General features: G+C 34.2%; 1 protein-coding gene across 1 annotated transcript in view; it reads left to right on the forward strand.

Annotated features, from left to right (window-relative positions):
* Nucleotides 1–19,736, forward strand: part of LOC119625297 (sperm-associated antigen 16 protein) — a 572,840-nt gene that overhangs the window by 163,646 nt on the left and 389,458 nt on the right. Inside the window, exon 3 of the mRNA XM_038001577.2 lies at nucleotides 5,698–5,824. Within this exon, the coding sequence (XP_037857505.2) occupies nucleotides 5,698–5,824 (127 nt within the window). The remainder of the gene's footprint in view (nucleotides 1–5,697; nucleotides 5,825–19,736) is intronic.

The raw sequence follows: 19,736 nt of genomic DNA on the forward strand, positions 1-19,736 counted from the left end.
TCTTAGAACATAATAATAATACATCATTTGTAGTCTTGGTCTTTGATTTCCAGTGTTTGATTCAGAGTCTGTTTCTGTTATACATATTTTTATTTTTATTGTGTATAGCTTACATTTTTACCTCTTCACACATGTACATATATAGCATTTAAAAAAAATTACATGCTGGGGTTGGGTGTGGTGGCTCATGCCTGTAATCTCAGCATTGTGGGAGGCCAAGGTGAGTGGATTACTTGGGGTCAGGAGTTCGACACCAGCCTGGTCAACATGGTGAACCCCTGTCTCCACTAAAAATACAAAAATTAGCCTGGTGTGCTGGCACAGGCCTGTAGCCCCAGCTACTCCAGAGGCTGTGGCAGGAGAATCGCTGGAACCCGGGAGGCAGAGGTTGCAGTGAGCCAAGATCATGCCACTGCACTCCAGCCTGGGCAACAGAGCAAGACTCCATCTCAAAAAAAAAAAAAAAAAAAAAAAAAAAAAAAACCTGCTGGATGTTGTTAATGACTAATTTGGAGAAATCTATATTAGATTGTCTCCTAGAAAAGGTAGTGAGTTCTGTTGTAATGAGCAGTTTAATTATGGGAAGATCATTTTTTCTCTTTCAGGTATGGTTTTATTCATTGGTAATAGAACTGAACTTTGTTTTGAACTTAGTTTATGAACCTTACCCTTACTCCTGTAGTGGAGCCTTTCTTGAATCTCCAAGTGAGAGTCTGAGGTATGCAGTAAATTCTCTCCACTTCACCCAGGATTAAACTCCAGTGTATTCTTTCTAGCAGTAGCTAATCTCTGGTATTATTGTTCAGCTGTCAACTATAGAGCAGGAAATCTCTGCTAGACCTTGTGGAATTTTACTCTATAAAAACACCATCTAGAACTTCGCCCAAAATTCATGGTGAATCCTCACACAAACTGCTGTCATTCCCAGCTCAGCTCCCTTTTGTCAGCTACCCTACACTCCAAATTTTAAGCAACTCAGAAGCCTAGATTTTTCTCACTGCTTCTCAACTCAGTGAAACTTCAGTTCTACTGGGCTCTGTTTCTGTATTTGATAGTAAAGAGTGCATCCAAGCAGAAAGTCATGGAGGTTACAGAACTCATTTTGAGTTTTTCCTTCTCTTAAGGATTATAGTCCTGTGCTATGTGTTTAGTTCAATGCCAGTAAAAACTTACTTTAGATAATGTGTGTAATTTTACAGTTGCTTATTGTAAAAGAAGTACAGAAACTGGTTACTTTATCATACTTGGAAGCATAAATCCTAACAAGCCATTTTTATTGTTAGATAAAAGAGATAAAGCAAATTGCCATAGGTCAGGCAGAATGGGGGTTGTGAGGGAGGCAGGCGCATTCAGAGTTAAAATAGAGCCTGTGACGTTAGGGGTATTGCAACTTACTACATCTGTACTTGAAAGTAAAGTAAGGAAATGGAGAAGAGATAAACTTCAGGGATCAGGTCAACAGCACATGAGATGAAAAGATTTTGTGGGAGACAACAAATCTGAATAGAAGTCAGTGGCTTTCTCTCCTTCTGCCAATTAATTTTCCCATTTTCCCACCTTTTGCCATTAATCTTTAGAAAATAGCCATCCCCCAATAGCTGTCTTCATAAGTCAAAATAAAAAGAAACCAATCAGATTTTATAAAGAATTGCAAAAATTGAAGAGTTAATGAATAAAACCCCAAATTTCAGTGAAGAACGTGCAGTGCATAAAGGAATCACCTAAGTAAAGATATGAAATCAATAATTCAGACAAAACACTCTATTTGCAAAGAAATTACTGAAATGCTATATTTTAAATTGTTTTATATAATAAAATGTCAAAAGAGTTAAAATATTTTATTATGATTTATAAGATAATAGATGCAAATGAAAAGCAGACTGAGAAAGATCAAGAAACAAGTGAGCTAGAAAACAGAAATAAAAGCTGTTGATTGCCCTCCCCCTACCCAACACACAAGTAGAATAAACATAATTGAGAGTTATAAACAACGGATATTAAAAAAGAAAAAAATAAGGATTGTAGAGAAAATATTAAATGTAAAGGCAAATTAGACAAAAAAGAACATAATGTTTCTAAACAAAATAAATGGACTAAATTGAAGAGAAAGAAAAATTAAGACACAGGGGAAGGACAAAAAAGAACATAATGTTTCTAAACAAAATAAATGGGCTAAATTGAAGAGAAAGAAACAAAAGACACAGGGGAAGAAACTTGCCTGGAATAATAAAAGTATAGGAATAATAGCTGGGGCTTTCTATTAGGGTATGCTGTGCTAAAATTTCTGAACTTCAGTATTTGGGAAAGAAACTGTAAGGGCTCTTGGGCATAAACATCAAACAAGCCCTAAAGAAGGTTGAGTGGGAATAATTGGAGAGATTGGACTGACCTCAGACTTTGCAGTACTCTAACAGTGAACCGTTTCTCCACAAACATTTGAGGAGATCAGGTGGCCCAAGAAATTATAATCAGTGAAAACTGCTGTTGAAGTACTGAATAATCATTAAACTGTCTAAAAGTATGGATGCAGAGGATTAAACATATATTAAACACTAGGAAGATGGGGAAGGAGGGACACTGAATTTGAGCTTTGTGATTACAGATCAAAATATGTTATGATTTTTGATATTTTAAATTTAACAATAAGATTTTTTAAATTTCAGAGGTAAGTAAAAAGAAAGTGGGAGGAATATAAATACATTATTTTCCTTTTTTCAATATACTTTTTAAAAATGAAATGTTATTAAAATAGCATACTTTAATATTTTTCTTAATGATATATTTTAGATAGTGATAGCTCTTGTCTTGTAGCAAGAAAGTATGTACTTGACTTTCAGCAAAGCCTTTAGTTATTTTATTTTATTGTTAAATGTCATATAATATAATAATTCACCATTTTAATATAATAGGAATACAATTCTTAATTTTTATCTCTCTCTTTCTCTCCTACCTTACCTCACTGTCTCTCCATAGAACTATAACTAGAGTAATTATACTAATATTTAAAGATGATTATTTCAAGATAGTGGGCTTTGGAATAGAAACTTTAAAAATGTTCATACTTACATTTTTAGATTCATTAAAAATAGCAGATAAAATTTGTACATAAAACAGTAATTTTTAAAAAGAAATAACTTATTTTGTGAGTGTCAGGACTCCCTTCAAAAAAGATTAAACATCGTAAGTAAAACCCAAGTATACTTCTAAATATTCAAATAAGTTGGTGTACTTCTTGGTTCAGCAAACTTTTTTCAAAGGGCTATGAGTTAAATATTTTTTATTTGTCTCTGTTGTGGCTATGTAACTCTGCTACTGTAGTGGGAAAGCAGCAATAGACAATGTGTAAACAGATTGGCATATTCCAATAAAACTGTATTTACAAAAATAAGCAGTCAGTTCGGCATCATGGTTTTTGACCCCTGGTGTACACATCATCAACTTTAGTGGTTAAAATACTATCGACCTATCTGAAATATTGAGGTAAGGAAACTAACACAAAATATTCCTGATGTATTGATTTGCTCCAAATATTTATTACTGTAATACTTAGCCTTGATGAGAAAGGGGAAGTGTTGCTAAATAATTTACATACATATTCATATACATGCAAATTTTTATCTCTTTTGATGTCTCAAAAATGCCAACATTTAAGGAAGGAAGGGCATATTTTGCTTCTTACAGTTCATATACGCTATACTCAAGTTGACTTCTTCCTTCCCATTTTACATTTCTAACTTTGATCTCAGAATGTAGGAGCTGGACAGGATCACTGAGTGCATCAAGTAAATAATTTCATTCACGCAAGAAGAAAATTTATGACCACTAAAATTAAACAGTTTTTCTATGGTTACCGTGCTAGTTCTTGCCAGTCAGGACTGGAATTCAGTCTCCTGGCTCCCATTGCAGAGTTTTGCCTGCTGCACTATATTATTGTACATAGCGTGGTTCAAGCCACAGAAAAACTAGTTAATCAAAGATTAACTATCTGATTTATACATATATATTATACATACGTGTGTACATATATATATATATATATATATTTTTTTTTTTTTTTTTTTTTTTTTTTTTGAGAGAGCGCCTTGCTCTGTCACCCAGGCTGGAGTGCAGTGGCTCAATCTCTGCTCACTGCAACCTCTGCCTCCCGAGTTCAAGCAATTCTCTTGCCTCAGCCTCCCAAGTAGCTGGGATTACAGGCGTTATGCCACCACGTCAGGCTAATTTTTGTATTTTTAGTAGAGATGAGGTTTCACCATGTTGGCCAGGCTGGTCTCGAACTCTTGACTTCAGGTGATCTGCCTGCCTTGGCCTCCCAAAGTGCTTGGATTACAGGTGTGAGTCGCAACGCACGAACAACTATCTGATTATTATATTAGGAATGCATTTATCTTGACTCCTCTGTTTTGAGTACTTATTAGTTATCCTGATTCTATTTTTTCTCTATTTTAAAAAGAAGTTTATAAATAAAGTTATTTAAGAGCAATCAGTCATTACACATGAGGAGTGATATTGCTCTGTGTATATCCTATTTCATCGAGAAACAGCCCTTTCATAAAATGGCAAAAAAACACAGCTGCAGTTGTCCCTTTCTTCTGGGTCATTTCTAATAGTTTCGATTAGTGGTTCTCAAACTTTAACATGTATCAGAATCACCTGAAGAGCTAGCTAAAACACAGATTGTTTGGGCCTCCTCCAGAGTTTCTCATTCATTAGGTTTGGGATGAGGCCTGAGAATTTGCATTTCAGACACGTTTCCAAGTGACAGTGATACTGCTAGTCTGGGTAAAAAACTTTAAAAACCACTGGTTTAAATTCTCAGCCCTAAAGGCCTATTATAATTACCAGGGGAGGCATGAATCCACTAATTAATTCCCAGGCTCCATCATCAATCGGCATAGAATGTCTGGGGCTTGAGACTGGGTATGAGTATTTTTTTCTTTTTATTTTTGGTTTAATTAATTTATCAGTGCATTAATAATTGTACATATGGGGGGTACAATTTGATGCTTCAATACATATCTGTGGTGTAGAGAGATCCAATCAGGGTAGTGAGTGTATCCATCACTTCATGCATTTACCATTTCTTTGTGGCAAGAACTTTCAAAAGCCTCTCTTCCAACTGTTTTGTAGTATACAATATTTTACTGTTAACCATAGTCACCCTACTGTGCAACAGGACACCAAAATTTATTCCTCCTATCTAATTGTAACTTTGTACCCACTGACCAATCTCTCCCTATTTTCCCCTTCCTTCTCCCTCCCTCAGTCTCTGGTAGCCACCGAAGTGCCTCAGTTGATTCCAGTATATAACCAAGTCTGAGATACAATTAAGAAAAGTAATGACTAAAAGAGTTTGTCTTATGAATTGGTGCAATATTGTCTTAACATATTCCTCTATTATATGGGGATAATTTTTATACTGTCATTTCATGGTAAAGAATAAATGTGATAGTATAAAGATGACTTTACCAAGTGATTCCATAAATTGAAGGTAATTTAAGTTTAGTTTTATGCTACTAATCCTATAAAGTGCTGAGAATATAAGGTAGCTGTAGCATTTTACTTTTAAAATGTTGTTGTAAAATTTTTGCCATTAATAAAATTATTTTATGCCTCAGTTCCTTAAATTATTTTTAGTAGCCTTGTATAGACAGCATAGATACTAACTCCTAAAATTCTTAATTTCTCTCTTTACAGTGAAAGATGCAGATGTACGCTGTATGGACATACAGATTCTGTGAACAGCATTGAGTTTTTTCCTTTCTCCAATACTCTTCTCACAAGTTCTGCAGACAAGACCCTGTCTATATGGGATGCAAGAACAGTAAGTAAATCATCCACTATTTTCCCGGGTTTTGATAAGTCTGATTATTCTTGGTTATTCTTTGGGTATGGAATATGACTTAAAAAGTGATTGTGTAAGGGCATTCGGGGCAAAAGAACAGTAAAAGGTTCATAATTACAAGATCCTTTCTATGCACTTGTATCCATTCTGCCTCCCAAATGTGATCAGGTAAAAATAATATGATTATCTCATTAAACATTATTTCAACAATTGTTTATAGAGATAGAAGCTCTGCTGGTTCATGGGATACAAAAGGGAAACACACACTGTGCCTCTCCTTAAGGATCTTATAGCTAGGTAAAGGAAGAGAAACAAGATTATTTTGATGAAATGAGACATGTGTTAATAAAATGGAAGACTATGTAAGTCCAGGGGGAAAGCAAAAAGGAGAACCCATATCTGCTGGAAGAGTGTGGATGGCTTTCAAAGGAGCCTATGCTTGAGCTAAGATCTAGAGGGTAAGTAGGATGTATAGGTCATCTGGAGAGGGGTAGATTCTAGGAGAGGGCAATACATGCTCAAAGTCATAGAGATGTGAGGCTGTAACGGCATGTTCTGACAGTAATGATATAAATGGATAGAGCTTAAGGAAAAAGGCATGATAGGCAAGAGTGTTCAGAGAGACAAAAACAAGATCATGACATATTAGATTAAAGTGTTAAACTATTTCTGACGGAATTAAAGAGCATTAAGCAAACAGGGCAACATAATAAGATTTACCTTGTCAACTGAAGAATGACAAGGTTCATAAATTTGGAAAATAAATTCCTCATAAGGGGTTACAATCTGCGGTCTCTGTTTGGACAAGCTGGAAATCATAGCTTCCAGCCAGAAGCCAGAAACAGATACTTCAAGGGAAGAGCAAGGGGAACAGGAATTTATGCTGAGTTGGCTATGTCAATATTTCATAAGCTTGAGGAGGAGTCATGATTATTTATGAAAGGTGAATCATGCAGATGCGCAATATACATTCATGCCCCTTCATGGGTCCCATGTACCAAAAATGGCAGTTTAGCATGATCCAAGGCTGGAGTTTTCAGCTGCCTGATATCAGAAGGTAGAGGACATGAAAACCCTTACTGCACATGCTCCACAGACTGGCCAGAACCACTTCATGGTCACTGGTCTCTTATCAGGCTAAAAGAGGAAGGGCAGTATCAGGTTTCTGGTTGATTTAACCTCCAAAACAGAGAAAATTACTTTAAAAAAAACCACACATCTTCATACCTTATAATTTTTTTTGTTTTTTGAGACCGAGCCTTATGATCTCTGCTCACTGCAACTTCCGCCTCCGCTGGTTGATTTCTTGAGGTCTTTTGAAAGGGTTGGTTTGGGCTGGGTGCAGTGGCTCACACCTGTAATCCCAGCACTTTGGGAGGCCGAGGCAGGTGGATTACTTGAGGTCAGGAGTTCCAGACCAGCCTGATCAACATGGTGAAACCCCATCTCTACTAAAAATACAAAATTGGCTGGGTATGGTGGTGGATGCCTGTAATCCCTGCTACTTGCGAGGCTGAGGCAGGAGAATCACTTGTATCCAGGAGGCAGAGGTTGCAGTGAGCCAAAAATCATGCCATTGCACTCCAGCCTAGGCAACAAGGGCAAAACACTGTTTTTAAAAAAAATAAAAAAAAAAAAAAAAAGGAAGGAAGGAAGGGCTGGTTTCTGTTTAGCCCTTAGGGAAGCAAGGCTAATGGTCATTATCAAGGGAGGGAGCATGAGGAGGCTTGTCTGAACACCGTCCTGTCCTGGCTGAGAGCTCAGTTTTCAAGGTTACTCTGGGGTCCTGTTGGCTAAGAGATGCTTCGTTCAGTTGGCTGGGGGAGGGCCTTAGCATTTTACTTTTATTTCTCCTCTTTTTAGAAAGATGATCTTGATAAGGAAGTAAGGGAATCAGTCATGTGAGGAATCTAATATAATGGGCTGTGAGTGGGTGAGAATTTGAGCTAGGAAATAGTGCAGATGAAAAGGAGAGAATGCATTAAACATAGGAAGTTTATCAAAATTTCGAGAATGAGTGGAGGTGAAGATTATGCGGGGAGGAGGAGGAGTTTAGGGTGAGCAACTTTTCCAATTTGTCTAGGAATGAGGGTTTTCCTGAATCATGAGATTTTCCGAGCTAATATTGGACAGACCTGGATTACTATAGGTTCAAGAGTGAATTTGATTTGAAGAAAAGTGTATTGGTCTGTTCTTACCCTGCTGATAAAGACATACCCAAGCCTGGATAATTTATAAAGGAAAGAGGTTTAATGAACTCACAGTTCCTTACAGCTGGGGAGGCCTCACAGCATGTTGGAAAATGAATGAGGGAGCAAAGTCACGTCTTACATGGCAGCAGCCAAGAGACCGTGTTCAGGGGAGCTCCCCTTTATAAAACCATCAGAGTTCATGAGACTTATTCACTATCACGAGAACAGCATGGGAAAAACGTGCCCCTGATTCACTTACTTCCCACTGGGTCCCTCCCTTGACATGTGGGGATTATTACGATTCAGGGTGAGATGTGGGTGGGGAACACAAAGCCAAGCCATATCACAAAGTAAACAAAATGTAGGGACTACACTTTCAGACAGTTCAGCTGTGAAGATGAATAGGAGAAAAGACTGTAGCTCTAAGATCAAATAAAGGATCCTCCTTTGTTCAGATAGGAGACAGCATGTTTATTTTCTTATGGGTAAGATCACGGGAGATGTAGGAAAGAGAAGAAAGAACACAGAGTTTATTGAGCACGGATTTTCATAACTTGAAGAATGCCTATATATATATAAAACAAGGCCCCCATATTCTTCTTCACAATATTTTATAAAGATTACAGGACAAACACTGCTGTTGACTCTATAAGAAAATAATAAATATTCATAATTTCTGGTTCCTGGGTCAATAAGAAAGAGAAATGTAATTTCTCCCAATTTATTTCCCATATACAAAACATGAGTGATATAAATAAAGGAATATGGTAATGGACATACAGATGGTGTTAGGAGGGATGCAAGTTCAGTGTGTGAAGCCCTGTTTAGACCTCTGAGGCCAATTTGTTTAGGATATAGGAAGAACGAAATACGCTCAGCACCACACATTATAGAAAAAACTAAGGTAGAGCTACCCATGTCTTGGTTACCAACTTCACATGTTGCAGAGATTTAAACTTCTGGGGAGGCAGAAGTCAAGCGGGCATTGTGGAAAGAGTGCATCAGGCATGACTTAAAAATAAAATCAGGATGATTTGTTGTTGGGTACAAGGTCCCGCAATCTCCTCCTTGCTTTAAAATAGTTTCTTAGATATTGATGCAGTGGAGTTTGTTCCTGCTAATGGAGCTTCAGTGGAAAAGCGAGATTTTCAATATATTTCACCCTAAAAACTTAGATGTGAAGTGTGTATAAAAGTGATTGGTAGAGGAATATCCATAGAGAAAATATTAATTTAGCAGTGACCTAAATTCTACTGACTTCAAGGTTTTTTTTTCTCTCTTTCTCAGGTGCTATAACTGAGTGTTCTAGGAAAGTCTATTTCTTATTTACTTTCTCTTATGTGAAAAACAGAAGCACTAATGCTTAGAAGTAAAACTGCTCTAATTTTAAGAAGTTGTCTGTCATGTATACCTGCCTTGAATGCATACAACTGTTTATTGATGGTGACCTTCCTCCCTGAGGTTCTGAGCTCTTTCTGTGCTATCCTTATTCACTGCAGTATCAGGAGAAAAAGAGGGATTTGGCACAGCACAATACCTTCAGCATAGTGCAATAACATATGCATTGAATGTAAGAGCATAGAAGGGCTTGCAAATCCCATTTGTATGACTTTAATCAACATAAATATTTTTAAATTGACTTAGTGGCAAATTAAAATTTATATCACTAGAATTATTATTGCAATTTTATTATTATGCTTGCTAGCTTTATGTTAATTAATACTAGAAAAAGGGCTCTAAAATATTTTGGTTTAAATGAAATATTATTCATAAATATGTGATCAATGCATCATTAATTAGAAATAGTTCATTTAATGAGTTTATTTTCTAAAAATATTTTCAAACCAAGTAGAAAAAAATTAAATTGATAGCTATGTACTGTAGAAAACTAGCATATAATGCAAAGGGAAACACATTCAAGTTATTAATTACTAGATAATATAAATTGTTAACTAAAATATTGATATAAAATTCTACAAGTGAAATACGATAATCCAAGAATTAAACAGAATCATTCCACTAACATTGGATTAGGCAGCTATGGCAACTTCATTTCAGATACACCTAATTTACTTAAAAAAAAACAAAAAAACAAAAAACTTTAAATCACCCAGATTTTAAAAAATTTGTAGTGTTATATACATTGTTTTTAAAAGACAAAGACATGTTATATGTTGTCTATATAATATGGAATTATTAGTTGTATTTATCCCAATGGTTCATAAACAAGTTAAAATAAATTTACATTTTTAGTTAAATAGTAAGAGATTTTGAAAAGGGTAACCAGATTAGCTAAAGTGTTTTTCTATGTGGTAATAATAAGAACTGTATAACATATTGATATGGATGACATTATTTGTTTTGCAACATCAACTGAATCCATGGTATACTGGCATGCTGCTGCTTTATAATTTAAAAAATATGTTAATTCCTTGATACATGATAAATTGTCAGGTTATACTGAAGGTCTGGACCTAAAAGGAGATTAATGACTTTCTTCTATTAGTGAAGCAGTAATGGTACATTCTGTCACCTCAATGTGATCAATTACTATTGAGACACCCCCTAAAATATTTTTTGATGAAATGTGAAAATGACCAGTGGATTATATTCCTATAAATTAATTTTAAACCTCCTTCTTCCACTCTCAAACATACACTAGTTTTAAATCATTAATCTGATCTAACACCTTTATTATCAAAAATAATGAATGTGGAGGCCTAAGTCAGTTTCCAAGTCAACTGGACATATCAGCTCTGAATTTTGTGGAGGATGAAAAAAAGGATATAAATCTCTATAATTACCAAATGGAGGCTATAAAATAACTTGCAGTTTGGAAACTCATGAAATAGCTCAGTTTTACAGGTCTGCATATATTTTTCTTCAAAGTTATAAAACAAAAACTATTTTATTAAAATTGAAAAATAAGATTTCTTTATTTTCAGAAAGTGATATATCATATAGCAAACTGAATGAGAAATTATAATGCCTACCTAAAGGCAATATGAAAAGTCTCAGTGTACATCCAGTGATTTGGAAGCCTGTTTAAAATAAATGCAATGAGATTGTTAGTCATCCATAAGCCCAATGAAAATATTAAGGCTTTTAAAATTTTTTAAAGAAAAGAATGTTTTAAACGTACAGTAAAACACAGAATGAGAATGAGATGAGTAATACATCTATGAGTTGTGTCAGAGCTGGGCTGGGAACAGTCAGAGTTGCTGACATTTTGTCTCTTGCCATGAGTCAGACACAGAGGGTTCATGACCTGGACTGCCTTTAGTGGCCATGCCTTGCTCCATAGACTAACTGCGGGCACTTGTCCAGCTTACAGCATTTGCCTGACTTAGCTTTGGCCAAAAGATCCAGTAACTTGTCACTGTGAGTTTCTGTAAAGTGGATAAACTAGGAACTCACAATAAGAGTTAACCTGTTGGCCGGGCGCGGTGGCTCAAGCCTGTAATCCCAGCACTTTGGGAGGCCAAGGCGGGTGGATCACGAGGTCAGGAGATCGAGACTATCCTGGCTAACATGGTGAAACCCCGTCTCTACTAAAAATACAAAAAACTAGCTGGGCGTGGTGGCGGGCGCCTGTCATCCCAGCTACTTGGGAGGCTGAGGCGGGAGAATGGCGTGAACCCGGGAGGCGGAGCTTGCAGTGAGCCGAGATCGCGCCACTGCACTCCAGCCTGGGAGACACAGCGAGACTCCGTCTCAAAAAAAAAAAAAAAAAAAAAAAAAAAAAAAAGAGTTAACCCGTTGGCTCCTGTTTGGTGCCAAACCCATGTCTGCTCTATAGTTCATCCTGCACCCTGCATAGGCCTGTTGGTTTTCACAGATAGGATCTGGTGAACTCTGAGAGGAGCCTGATATTCAGAATCCAGAATGTGGAAACAAAGGGAAGCTTGTACCTTTCTCTTTTATTCCTCAGCCATATTTGATTTAGTAATATGTACTGGAGATCTACGTGCTAGGCAACATCCTAGGTTCTAGAGAGGTGACTGTGATAGAATCCCTGCCCTCAATGAACACACAGACTATCAGGGACAATGTATAAAGATAAATTATCTTAAAGTAATGTAGTAATTGCTATATATTCTATATAACTATAGCTTTGGCTTTTCTGTGCCAAAGCTCACTGTCTCAAGAGCTGATTGATGGTTAACACTTATTGAATATGTACTTTGTGCCATCATTTTACCTACAAAATCTACATAGTTTACTGGAATCTGATTGGGTGGATACCATTATTATTTTTATTTCACAACTGAGAAAGTGGAGCCTCAGAGAAATAAAATAAGTTGCCCAAGAACAGCCCAGTGGTCAGTGACAGAGTGAGAACGCAGGCTGCCTCTCCAACCTCAGTCTTCCTTCTTCATGCCCTTGGCCATTTCCATGCCTCTATTAATCCACTTAGTGCCTTTGGGTTTCTACCACAGTAGTCTGCAAACTATTTTTTATAAAAATGTTTTAAGCAATTAGTACTGTGCTGGTATTTTATGTATGTAATAATTTATATATACACTGGAAATAAAAATGACAGAAAGATACAATTAGCAATATTAAAAATCCCATATGGTTCTTCTATAGCCTCTAATTTTGTTTGTTTCTGACCAAAAAATAATAATGGCACAAAAAATGATAGTACAGTGAGAAAAGATGACTCAATATGCTTATATTTTCAAGGAATTCTGATTTAGTAATTTTAATTAATGACTGTAATTCAATGATTCACAAGTATGATCTATGATTGGATTTAGCAGCTATCAGAACTGCAAATGATCCCTTGACAAAAAATACAAAATTCTTAAAGGAAAAAATGTATGGTGGTCTGTACTTACCAGTGTGCAGGCTGAACTTTCAAATTCATCCACTAATTATGCAAAGGAATTTTTGTTAACATTTTGCTAGGTTTTCCTCTTGTTCTGAGGTCAATCAGTTGGTTTTGCAAACTAATTAGAGGTTTTGAAATATTTTAATACTATGTGGAAAATTCTTTTTCTACATTTCTTAAAGGTTCAGATACAAGGACTTTCAGAGGTTACTGCCCTTATGTAGATTAGGTAGAGGAAACACTAAAAATATCTGTTATCAAATGTTCTATATCATACGTTTCTTTTGAAAATGGTGCCTTTTTGGTTTACTATTAAAATGTCACCTTTACTTTGATAGAATGATTAACCATATTATTATTTTCAAAATTATCTGCTTACAGCTCACTGTTGGCAAATGCCTGTTATCACAAAAATGGTCAACAAATTAGGAATATTTGTGTTTTGGGGAGAAAAAGCATAACTCATATTTAAGGTTAACTTTTCTTTTAAATGCTTTGCTAAAAAATTGTGAAATTTAAATTTTGTGGGGGTAGAAAACAGTTTTTTGGTCACTCTCTGACTTTTTACAAAATATTATAAAGATTCTAATCATCAAAAGACTAGTATATTAATCTGTTTTCAAGCTGCTGATAAAGACATACCAAAGACTGGGCAATGTACAAAAGAAAGAAGTTTATTGGACTCACAGTTTCAGGTGGCTGAGGAGGCCTCACAGTCATGGTGGAAGGCAAAAGGTACTTCTTCCACAGTGGTGGCATGAAAGAGAAGCTTGTGCAGGGAAACTTCCATTTTTAAAACCATCAGATCTCCTGAGACCCATTCACTGTCATGAGAGCAGCACAGAAAAGACCTGCCTCCATTGTTCAGTCACCTCCCACCGGGTCCCTCCCACAACACCTGGGAATTATGGGAGCTACAAGATAAGATTTGGGTGGGGACACAAATCCAAACCTTATCAACTACTTAACATAAAATTAACCAACTTGTAAATATCCAGAGTGCTTGAAAGTGCCATAATATATTACAATACAAAATTTAAAATAAGCCTCACTGCATTGATTTTATATACTGTATTGCACCTTGCTTTGAACACCTTGATTCAAAGACCTTCATGTTGCGCTAATCCTATGCAGAGGATTACTGCTTTCTCACTAAATAAATGTCCACTACCATTGATTATTAAGTACATGATGTCCTAACCATGTGAAGTTAACAAACATATAAAATGATCTTTCCTGTGACAAAACTTTCCCTTTACTATCTCATCTGCCTGACATACCTTTTCCCCTCATCACCTAAAGAATTTGTATCCATCCTTAAAGGTTTACTTTACCTTCCCTACAAAGCTCCCCATGCTTGTTCCTCTGGATTAGGTGTCCCAAGAGCAAGCAAGAAAACTTTGTACCCCATAGAATTTTGCTAATTATTTCTTTGTAAAGTATTTTAAAATATTGAACTTGGATAGTGGAACATTTTTTTCTCCATAAAAAGACAAGCCTTACCAATGAGCTAACATTTTGTGTAATTACTAATGGCTTCAGGAATAGGCTACAAGAAGATATGCTTGAAAAAAATCAATGTACTTAATTGCATTTTTATAGAACTCTGGACTTATATCCTGTATTATCTTGTATTTACATCAGACCGTATAGCACAATAGGAGCATGCGGCCATTCTGCCTGGATTCAAACCCCAAATTTGCTGCTTCTTTACAGTGTGTCCTTGGGCATATTGTATTAAATATTTTTTGCCACAATTTCCTCATTTGTAAAATGTGCATAGTAGTACTACTTATCGCATAAGGATAAAATGGGCATTAAATGATCAATCATATGATGTGCCCAGAAAAGTGACAGATGAGAACTCAGTATCTTTTAGATATTCTTATAGCAATTGTCATGCCATATAATTGCTTAGCTATATTTTGCTGTCATGAAACTTGGAGCTTTCTTCTCTATTTTCACAATGGTTGGATAATAGGTGCTCAACCGATGTTAAAGGAAATGAGGGGAAAATGGAGGGTGAAAAAGAAATGAAGGAGGGAAGGAAGGAAAAAAGAATCTGTCTTATCATGGTGTTTCTTCTAACTCAAGACCTTGTGTCATGTTCTTCAGATATACCCTATTTCACTTTTATTTCTTTTCCTTTCTTTCCATTTATACTAATGCCAAGGCATAGTACAGAATTGTTACTAAATATTTAAGAAATACATAAATTATGTAATTTTGTTTCTCCAAGTTATTACCAAATTCTGTCCTCTTCCTTCTTTCCCAATAATGACATAGCCTTCCTTCTCTGCTACTACAATTTGATGACATGAACCTCATCAGACATTTCAAGTTATCTTTCAGTCAGTCTCTAACAGTGCATCTGACATAATTTAATATTCCCCCTTCTCAGTTATCCCATTTTATTATGCCTTTTATTTCAGACAAACCTCTTTTCCCCTCATGTTTTCTCTGGGTATCTGTATAACTTCCGGTATGTTATCACTTATGTTCAACAGGCCTTTATTTTCCAAGTAACCTCTCTCACTTCCTTAAAAATGTAGTAGGAGCTGTGTTCTAAGAAAAGTTACACTGATTAAGATGGATATCATGCATTTTCAGAGCAGTATTAACAACAAAAGTAAAAAATACTGATTTTCCACAAACATGACTGGTTTGGCTTTCATATCTTTCCCTAGAGGAATAGCATTTGAGTGGCTATCAATTGCTTCTTAAGGCATTCATTTAAAAAAAAAAAAAAAAAAAAAAAAGAACAACAACTTATATGTGTTTTCTAAAATACATAAGATTTTCAGAACTTACAGTCGTATCATTTAAATTTGCCATTAAGTTAAGGCATAAGTACCTAGGTTTTAAGTTAGTATAGACTATAAATCAGATGTTTTGCTTTTTAGGTAGAAAAGCATTTTACCCAAATAATCCAATTGTTTGAAAATTAGAAATAATTATTTTTAACACACAGTAAAACCGTTGTATCTTAAATAATAGATCAATTTACTATGCTATAAGGCTTTCAAAGATTGTTATTTAACTTTGCTAAAACTGTTGTTTATCTCATACCTTCCACATAAAACCTTTGCATACATGTCACAATATCATTCCTTTCTTCTTTTCTTTGCAGTTACTATAAATGGTATTACACTGGCTAGCAGCGGGAAGACTAGATTTTCGTATATAGGTATCAGCCTTTGAAAAACTATCATGTTCAATAATGGCATTAATTAATTTAATTAAGTCAATTAATTATAATGACTGTGTATGTCCATTGAAAAATAAATATAGATTAGCTTTATGAGATTATTTTAATTCTATGAGAGGTAAAAATAATTTCTTTATCCTTAATGCATTTTATTTAGGTTTCATTCAATAAAGATGTAATGTAGAGATATGGTATTGGATGAGATAAAAATAAGTAAAATTCCCAATCAATTATTTAGAATAACTTAAATATTCTTAATACTCCTGTCATAGTTGAGACACCATGTTGTACTGTTTTGTTTTTATGCTGAATTGTCTGGTTTGGAATGAATTCTAGGATCATTGGAAGAAACAAGCGAAAAGAAAATACTAGATACAGAAATTCATCTTTGAATAAAAGTAATATGGGCTAAATCATCTCAACAACTTTTCCCCATAGGCTTACTCAACTGATTTTTATTCATTACTGAAGTGGCTTTTTTGTAACAATTTTAGAGTAATTTATTAGGACAGAAATTATTATCTAGAAGGGTATGAAATTTAGGTATAGTAAATATAGATGATTAGTTCCTTTTGTATTCCTTAATAATATGTGTAATAAACATAAAATAGCTTAAATGATATCTAATGAAAATTGAGATCAATTGTGTTCTTAGGGAAGAATAAGATAAATGAATTGTAAAACATAATTACTTAATTCAATATTCTGGTAAAAGTTATATAATACATTCTAAAGTTAGAGATATTTGTTTATTTCTTCTTTAGAATAGTATCAGTGAGTATTTCTTCCTTTTATTCAGATTGATGTGAAATTATATGAATAGAAGGTTGATAAAGAGCTAAAACCAAAGATTGATGGAAAGTTGAAACCAAAGGAAAAGCATGCATCTACCTTTTTAGGTGTGATAGAATCTAGAACTCTTAGAAAAACTATGTTTTTTGACTTATTTGAATTAAATAAGGAATAGGATTGTCACATACAAATATTGATGGTAACTTAATCATAGAGTATATTTGACCAACAGGAAACCCCAGTGGATTGCCTCCAGTCTTTTCTGCCTTGAGCATAATAATGTAGAAAAATTATAGTTTCTGAAGTCAGAGAGATTAGAGTCTGAGTCCAAGTTTTTTAAAGTTCTTTTACCACCTGGTTGTGAATTTTGAGGCATAATATTTAACACCTGTACAATTCAGCATTCTCTTTTTAAATGGGAATAATAATTAAATCACAGTATTAGCACCAGGAGTATTTATTTGGAAATCAGAAAGGGTCAGTTATTTTTTTCTTTTTTTGGTAGCTGAGAATGCTAGGGACAAGTCTTCTCATGATTTGTAGTTCTGTCTTCTTGGTTCATGGGTTAAATGATGCTTAATGAAATTGAATAATTCCACTGCAAATTGCTTTACCCAGTGTTTTGTGTGTTGCTGTCACTTTCAAGAACTCAGTGACTATAATTCATTACATCAATTTGTAATTCCACAGCCTGTATAGTGTTTATTTGACCTATTTTACTTGTAGTCTCTTAATTTTACTTCAACATATAGAAATGACTTAGAAATAAGCTTGTCACTATTTTTTATTCTTTTTTACATTCAACCCATTAAAACTTCAATAGTGATGGCTTGGCTGTACTTTAAGATAGTTTTAACTTCAAATTCACTGTAGTACCACATGCTAATTATAATTTTTAGATACCACTGATGAAACTGGAAATTAAATGCAATATTTTTGGCAAGTGTTTCTGGCATTCTGCTGGGGTTGTTATTGTGATCCATGTAAGGTAAAACAATACCTCTTGTTATATAGATTTATAGCACCAGAAAATTGTTAGCAATTCATTAAAGTACATTTATAGTGGTTAACCATTGATACACCATATAGTCATGGTGGCTTTTTTTCAACCATTTGGTGTACTCAGGCATTTCAGTCAATAAAGAAAATACTGTAAAAGAAGACAAACTGCCTTGCATACCCTACTGTTATGATACTTGTGCATTCTATATATAAAGACAAAAACCTTAAATTTAATAATATAACAAAATTAAACTATAAACTTCTGTAAAAGATTTACGAAGATGGTCATTGGTTGTTTATTTGACTACCCAGCATCCAAGAAATATTCTTTTGAAGGGAAATTGACAATGTAATAAATTTGGTAAGAGGCAGGGCTGAAGAAATATCAGCAAATAGAAAATAATAAAGATTAAAGCGTAATTTAACAGGGGAAAAAAAGGTAGAATTTGTTTGTCCAAAAACAGTTTATTTAGAAAAGCTAACAACAAACTATACTGAGCATTGCTTTGCCTTACAGTTAGCATCTTCTTATAATTTCTACATTTACAATAACATATATACATACATGCATATATGTACATATACATGTTATATATATACACACACACAGAAACCATATATATATATATGTGTATATATATATAATTAGTTTAGAATAAAAATGTCATAAAGTTAGCCTAGGAAAATTCAATGGAAAAACCAGTAGCTTCTTCTTTGCTGACAAAACAAAAACAAAAGTTAAAAGTCTAAATTAACAATATCAACAAAAATGTACTATACACAAAAATGTTTGTGTAATATAAAAGAATAAATCTGCATAATAACAATGAAATGCATAAATATTGACACATGTGTAAGGATATGCCAGGTTCTTTCATTGAAAGAGACACATTTCTTTATAAACTAATATATAGGTTTAATGAAATTCCAAGGAGATCCTAATAATGTTTCTGCTTTGGGCGTATTTGGTAAACAAAGTTATTCTAACCTTTATATCTCATTAGATAATAGCAATCAATAAGTAGAGCTGGAGGGAAAAGATTCATGAGAAAGACTAGCCTACCAGTTATTAATCTATAAAGTTACTCTACAACAAATATTGTAGAACTGAGGAAAGATTGATAACCCAATCAATGAAATAGAAGTTAGAGCCCTTAAACAGACTCTTAATTACGTACTATACAATATAAAACTCTTTATTTCAAATCGTAAGTCTTCTTGAGACTTCTTCAATAAATCAAAGTCATCATTTTTTTCCCTTCAGCCTTTCCCCATTTTGACTTGTTGCTGATTCTCAAATCCCTTTCTATCTAAACCTTGTATATCTTTTGACTTTGTATATCTAGTTAAAGTTTCATCTGTTCCAAAGAATCTTTATTTCACTGTTTGATGAGTTTTGATTTTTAATATTTTTCATTATTACACAAGTAAAACACAATTCAATGTAGGAAAGAGTAGACTTTAAAAGTACTTAGAAACACACCCTAAAAATAAATAATGATAAAATATTAGTATGGTAACCTTTCCAATTTTTGTATGCTATAGGTAAGATTTACATTTAAACCTTTCTATTCATAATAGCACACTATAAATATTATATAAGTTAATTCTTCTTTACTGAATAACATACCTTGAAAATTATTTTAAATATTATTGTATAAGCATTCTCATTCTTATTATCAATGTATTATGCATATATTATAGCTAATTATATAGATGTATCACTGTTTGCTTGGACACTCTCTTCCTATGAATATTTGAATTGTTTCTAAGTAATTGATCATCTAAACAAGAATGCAGAAACATCCTCGCAGGTTTATTTTTTCAAGTTTGTCAATTCATTTCACTGAGATACATTTATAG

Source organism: Chlorocebus sabaeus, chromosome 10 (genome assembly GCF_047675955.1).
Source record: "Chlorocebus sabaeus isolate Y175 chromosome 10, mChlSab1.0.hap1, whole genome shotgun sequence".
NCBI classification, from domain to species: domain Eukaryota; kingdom Metazoa; phylum Chordata; class Mammalia; order Primates; family Cercopithecidae; genus Chlorocebus; species Chlorocebus sabaeus.